Source organism: Poecilia reticulata, linkage group LG1, assembly GCF_000633615.1.
Source record: "Poecilia reticulata strain Guanapo linkage group LG1, Guppy_female_1.0+MT, whole genome shotgun sequence".
Taxonomy (NCBI): domain Eukaryota; kingdom Metazoa; phylum Chordata; class Actinopteri; order Cyprinodontiformes; family Poeciliidae; genus Poecilia; species Poecilia reticulata.
In genome coordinates, this window is record NC_024331.1 from 23,374,282 (window position 1) to 23,381,523 (window position 7,242).

The 7,242-nt window shown below is 40.7% G+C and overlaps 1 protein-coding gene across 2 annotated transcripts in view; it reads left to right on the forward strand.

Moving 5' to 3' along the window:
* nfixa (nuclear factor I/Xa) overlaps nucleotides 1-7,242 on the forward strand; it is a 140,845-nt gene that overhangs the window by 7,830 nt on the left and 125,773 nt on the right. For both annotated transcript variants that reach the window (XM_017304744.1, XM_017304770.1), the window contains exon 2: nucleotides 4,724-4,807. In XM_017304744.1, the coding sequence (XP_017160233.1) occupies nucleotides 4,724-4,807 (84 nt within the window). The remainder of the gene's footprint in view (nucleotides 1-4,723; nucleotides 4,808-7,242) is intronic.

The following is a 7,242-nucleotide window of genomic DNA, read 5'->3' on the forward strand; positions in this document are numbered from 1 at the left end:
GTGTGTGTGTGTGTGTGTGTGTGTGCGTAGATGCGAGAGTCTGAGCAGGTTTCGGAGATCTCACCTCCAAAGAATTCGGCCATATGGTCGTCAACACATCCACCGAGAGAGAGAGAGAGAAAAAGAGAGAGAGAGAAGACGGATAGAGAGCGGGCCAAGATGGACTTAGTGAGATGGAGGGGGAGAAAGTGAAAGAGAAGTGTCTTCTTTTGTCAGGAGAAAATACAGCTAGAAACACTTCTTATACCCCTACCTTAGATCAGATGGTTCACAGGAATAAAACAACAACTGCAAAAAAAAAAACAAAAAGAAAAAACATGAAAAGCATCCTCTCTCTACGCCACATATTTGCGAAGTAGGAAAATCTGTCTCAATTAGCACATTTGCATTGGGCGATGATGGACTCCAAATAGGTCACTGACTCAATCTCCCGCCTCCGAATCTTCCCTCTAAAATGTTAATTAAGGAGGGCTTTGAGATTTTTTCGCTCTGGGCTGGCCATATGGGCTGGGCATATGCTCTATATATACAGTACAATATATAATTCATACACTGCTGCAGGAGAGGGAGAGAATGAATGTTCGGGGCCCTGGAGTTTTTTTTTTGTTGTTTTTTTTTTTTTTGAGGGGTTTACTACAAAGGGGCGGCAGTATGTTCTGGCCTCCCCAGTGGCAGGTACAGAGCTTAGTCTATTCATTAGCTCCGTGTTATTCGCTCTTGCACAATGGGATTGAGGTTCATCAGCACCTGTTTCTTTGGCTGATGACATAAAGAGGGCATGTAAACTGCTCTTTGTCAGTTGGTTAATATAAAATGAGAGCAAATGATCTGCAGGTCGGATTGACCTGTTTGTTTGTTTTTTTTCTTCTTTTTGACTCTTTTGTCTTGCTGCTTGTGAACTCTGGTTAAATGGATAGCTCATGATATTTGTTGTAAGATTCTGTTAAAAGACTATAAGGAGTTAATATCTTACTTGCAGTTGACAACTTCGAGCATTGACTAAAAATAGATTTCTACCATTTTAAAAATCCTCTTGCTCAAAAACCTCACAATAGTTTGTTCAAATGTTCTTTTGATAACCTTTAACCTGTAGTAACAGTTGCACTTGGTTTTATTTATTTGATTTAACCTGAAATGTCCCATTGATGTACAGTGTGTTTTCTGCCGAGAAACATGGGTTCCAATTTTCAGCAAAATTGAAGTTATTAAATCATAGCGATTTACAGACAAGCCATTGTTTATTTGAATGTGACATGAAGTTTGGAGGCATTGTAGCACCAAACATCTTCCTGAGTGAAACACTACTGAGAGTTTAACTTGTAAGTAATGATTAGCTAGCTCACAGCTTTGTCTATCCTTTATCCTATCATCTATCCTCCTAATACAGTCGTACCTTAAATATGTCATAGCTGTTTATGCAAACGTTGCTCACAAAACCTTTAAATTGTTTAGGTCTATTAGTTACACCAACGTCAATGATTAATTTACACAGAAATGGTGATATGGGGTGAGCCACCGTCTGTAGCAGATAACTTTCTTGACTTCTCCATTTAGTATAAATCAAAAATAGACTTTTTGGTGGAAGATACAGGCTCTAGCAGCTTATCAGAAAAGAACCAAAACCATCCAAAAAAAAAAACATGAGTCTCAAAAAAATCTCACAGCAGATCATACAAAAACTAATTTATGCACATTTTATTTGGAGGTTGGAGTCGGCGCACCACCAACCTTCCTGCGTGAAAGAAACATGTAAAATATTTTTAGGCAAAGGAAAAAAAAACATTTTTGTTTCTTTTTTCAATTTTTGCCCTTTTAGTTTGACCAGAAACACTTTACATGTTCCACGGTTTGCAGTCGTTTTCACACTTGAAGATCATTGGTGTTAATATTCCGTCTACCTCCATTTCTTGTGCTGACAATCATTGGCTTCTGGCTATAAGGCGATTCAGTCAAAACATAACAATGGATATAATAGCATTCAGATAAACTACCATGTTTGATTCGTGCTAAATAAAAATATGATTCTGTTGAGATTGTTGTCTTAAGACGTGGAAGTCCACTTTGGTCTTGACCTCTCTGTTTGTTAGCTCCAGCTTCCAGAATCACTCATTTGGAAATTGTACTAAACAAAAACATCAACTTTACATACAGCACTGCAAGTAAGATATTAGCTATTAATAACCTTTTTTTAAACAGCTATGCTTTAAACCGCTGAACCGTTCTTTGAAAGCTTGCAGACATGAAGGGCTTCGGTGCAAAGAATTTCTCAGATTTCATTAGATTTCCTTGCACACTCGCAGTTGTCCTGATGCCATCAGGCCAGACTCCCATTCACTGGCAGAATGAGGCAGTTGTAGGCCAATGAAAACAGCTCTTGCCCACTCGCAGCTTATTTGGGCATAGCCAAACCAATGAGGGGAGGCCTGCTGGTGCACCTGACCCTGTTTCTGGCTGCTCCCAGCCAATCGCTGAAGCTCCAGCACACCTGATGCATTGCTGGTTATCAGAAGGCTCAGGCTGGTGTGGACCCCTGCACAGGTGCCGTGGAACCAGGCCATTATTGGGACCACCAGCCAATCAGATACATTGTTTCATTAACACACATGTGTATCCTGGCAGACTTTGGGGTGTTTGCTTTTTGTCCTTGAGTACGCTGTTGTATATTAGCATGTAAACGTGCATCTCAAGAACTCCACTAGCCTGCTCCCATAATGCTTTGCTGCCTTATCAGCAGGCCTCTCTCTCTCACGCTGTTCCTGGCTCCATCAGCATCGTGAGACCCAACAATAGGCGCTGTGTTGCCCCCTCAAGGAGCCGAGGGCCTCCGCAATAAAAGCAGGCCGAAAACAGAAAAAAAACAAAACAAAAAAAAAAAAAGAAACATGTTTATGGACTAATAAAGATGATTAGAAATCGCACAATTGCAGAAAAATGGGAGGTTTGCGAGTGCAGATTATCTGTAATAAAAAGACGGGGTAGAGGGGGAGATGGAGAGTGAGCTGTACAGACCTCTCATTGCGAAGGATATGAATAGCCTTTGTTTTCACCACAACTCAGGGCTGTGTGGTCTGCCAACGTCTGGCTCTTATTATGGGGTTTGTGTCTGTGTGTCTGCGTAAGTGGCATGCACGTGTGCACTGGTGGGAGCTTGCGAGTGTTGCTGTGTGTTTGTGTGCAAAGCAAGTAGCACATGTTTGTGAAAAAAAAAAAAAAAAACATATATGGGAGATTATATTTCGGGTGGGTAGGGGTGGGGGGGACTCTGGGGGGACAGAAGAGTATATATTTGTGTGTATCTCAATACAGGCGCATTCACTGTTTCTTCCCTGCTCTTCTTTGGTAAATGAATGGTGCATGGGGTCTTGGGCTGGCACAAGCGGGTGTGCACGCTTTTTTATCCGTTAAAGTTGTGAAATGAAATAGGATTTCGTAGAACGCCACAGCGGCTGTGGGATTTGGGCTCCCTTTGGCGAAGTTGAGTGGGGATAGGTTGATCCAATCAACAGCAGAACTGCAAGGAGAGCCTATTTCACAGCTCCGGACCCTGCCAGAACCCTGCCTCTCCGCCTGCCTGCTTGTCTTAGAATACAAATGAAGCTCCCTGAATGCACACCTACACACATATGCATGCATACACATTGATATTTGGACTGTGGATTTATGGGGCTGTAGAGCCTCTCCGGAGAAAGGATAACTATTATATCTTCATTATTATTATAATGAGGCAAGCATATTTTAGGGAATGCCTTTTTCAGAAAAAAAGCACAAAAAAAAAACATGAACGTCAAAGATTTGACCACACTGATTGCAAAGCGTTACATATATTTATATAGATCTGTATCTTTGGATATAGATCTATATCTATATATAGATCTGTATCTATGCAGATACAGATCTATTTGGATTTTCTTGTCTTTTTCAGCGATTTCTCTTGTCTTTCCCATTTTGAGGAGTGTCTAAGAGACTAATTAGTCTCTGTGCAATTTTTCCGCACATTTGGTCACAGTTTACTTATTAAGGTTCCGTCAACACTCAGCCAAAGCTTTAAGATATAAATGAATCAATTCTTCAGTTTAATAAAATTTTATTGGAACTGTTAGGAATTAAGGAGCCACTACTCTGACTGTAGATACGGATCGGTTCAGTTGATATTTTTCTGCCATTCAAATGTCTGCCTGACTTAAATGGGATGTTCTGTTGTGTTTTCTATTTTGAATAGTGGCTGTTAGAAATGGTCCTCTGGGGTCAGTCATTTTTATATTGCAGGCAATTAAAACATTGTGGAGTAGTAATTAAAAGTTCCTGAACTCACAGGAATTAATAATAATCCTTAAAAAAAAGCTTTAATTATTATACTTTTATTGAATTGTTAAGGGTAAAACAAACAAATAGTTAACTAAATTAAGTAATAAATATTTGCCTGGTGCCTGTTTTTTTTTTTTCCCAGGGTGACATTATTTTAAGGTTTTATACAAATATTTACAAGCAGTGCCCATAAAAGTAGAAAGCACTGCAAGTCTTAAAAGATTATAACAAGTACTTTTCACCGCAGTAAAAAAAAAAAAGGCATTGCGAGCTGATATAGAAAAGTCCAAAACAAATAAATACATCCACTGCTGTTAAACAGTGATTGCTGTACCTGAAAAGAACAAGTAAAGGTGGAACAATGTACGTGAAATGCTTCAACTCCCTCACTTTTGTTTTCACTGTGTTTGTTTTTCAGGCTACTGACACTTACCTGGTGAACGACGATCCTTCTAGAGGCCCAGGGATGCCCGAATGTTTCCTCGTGTCGGACACATACAGGGTATACACTCCACCAAGCACACACACACACGTTATACTCTATTTGTTTCATTTTGAACAATTTGGTTCATAACAAAGCAATCATGTGTAATTTGTACCTCATCTGTGCCTTTTACACCACATGTTTTAGACGGGAGCAGAAAGATCTTTTTTTTTCTGACTTTGGAGGCAAACTCCTAATGTGTTCAGGAAGTAAATTCAAGGTTCCCCCCCTTTTGTTTTACTGTAAAATCCCCACACATTCCATTGAACCTTAACAATTTCATCTCCACACTTACATTTAACCTTTTATGCTTCAACTTCTCAAAGACAGGCAAGCTGCAAATCTTTAGCATAGAGAGAAAAGCAACATTTGAAGCTAGTTTAAACATCACTTTTTTATTTTTGCAGGATATGCTCTGTGCAACAAGTGTTGCATGTAGCCCCCTGGTTTTTTTTTTTACACATGTGTTAAAAAATAAAAAAAAACTCTGCTTTTCACGTTAACATGTGACAGCTGGAAACCCGCTCACTTGGCCTGTGTCCTTTAATCTGACATGTGCCGGGTTTTTTTTTCTTAATGCCAAAATTAAGACGTGATGACATCAGACTAGCAAAATAAATCTGTACAGTTTTTTCTCTCGCTCTCTCTCCACGCTGAATGCAAACACGGTAATCCAAACCAGTCCGAGTATAACGTTCGAGCGGCTATTAAACACAGTAAACACATGAAAAGCAGCAGGCGTGACACATTGCTCCGCGCACACACTCAGATTGGAAACAGATCCGTGCAGTCTCTGGGATGTACGCTGGATATCATACGCTCCTATAAGCCACCGCGGCCCATGAGCCATTTCTCTCTGGCTGCACACGTATGTCTGTATAAATTTGACTTGGACTGACCCCCTTCCCAGAACACATATATAAACAGCTTACTCAAACAATATTTACACTGTACGGCAAAGTAAATGGGCACAGTTACGCACATTTTCCACTCACATATTTCCTGCCTTTTGAGAAAAGGCGACCTCAACCACCTGTCTCGCACATTTAGCATGCTAATGGCTGCATCAGTATGCTACATCACTTTCAATATTTAATGGCCTAGCCACAGGCGATGGGAAATATCAAGTATATGGGCAGCACCGCGTGTCAACGGCAGACCACAACATGCTAACTTTAGACAGGACCATATGGTTTTCTCATGTGCTCTTTAACGGCTCAGAAAACACCAGATCCGCGCTCGCAAGCGAGGCTTTTCTAGGTGATGCACAGACAGGTCTCCTTGTTTGATCGCAGGCCAGAGAGGGATTTGGAAACTAAGCCACGAGTACCGAGGTTCTGCAGCGCCAGTGGTTGCAATAGTATATTTGTTACTGGGACGGACACTTTAATGGCAGACTCAAGATGACAACACAAACAGCCGGCAAAGTTGGACAGCTGAAAGGGGCGGTTTGTTCGATGGAGTAAGGCAACTAGAGAAAGACGCAAAAGATTAGAAAACAGAAAAGGGAGAAAAACCTCGCTAAAAAGAACCACAGAGAAAAGGCAGAAAGGGGAAGACGGAGAGAGAAAAGAGGGAAAATGAGGGAGCGCACACAAAGGCTTTTGGTTTGGGCCTGTGCCGTGGCGGGGTGTGGTTTGGAAAGAGGAGAGACTCTGGCAAAGGAACACTGCACCTACAAATGCTTTACTTTCTTTCACATTTATTTTGCATTTTACTCTTTTTTTTCCCTTCTCAATCTTCTCCTTTTTCTGTCGTTTCGTGCCAACACGTCTTTGACCACCAGACATTTGTGCCCGTGTAAGAACTCTGCGCACTTGTGTACGCGTACCTTGTGTTCTGTACTTGATACACATTCTTTTTTTTTTTTCTTTTTTTTTGTGGTGTCTCTTAAGTATCGTACATAGGCTGAGGTCTCGTAAAGCTGCACAGCTTCGTATCCCCCCGAAAAATCTTGGCATTCGAGCAGTAGGGTGACTTCAGCCCCTGAAACCGCACCCTTTTACACAACTTAAACACACTCGCAGACGTATGCACATGTAGAAAACGTATTCCAACTTAGGCATACACACACTCACAGACACACATACACACACACATGGAGCAGGGGCTTATGTATAATTGCAGGCACTCTGCCTGCATATATGAGTTTGATTAGACTGAGTAGCAGGGAGCGGGCGAGGATAAAGCCAAGCCTGATTAGAAACAGAGTGTATTTGCTTCCATACAATAGGACTCACAATTTGAACGGTTAAGTTCCCTGAGTTCAGGTTATTATGTCTCTTTATTTGTATAACGAACGCTGGAATATAATATAGAGTTAGTTAAAGACACCAACCATAGTAGATGTTTTTATTATGAAATGCCCATTAATGACAAAGTCTCTAAGTAATGAGGTCTTGATTCTCGCTAGGGGATTTGCAAAATACAACCATTTAAAAAAAAAAAAAAAA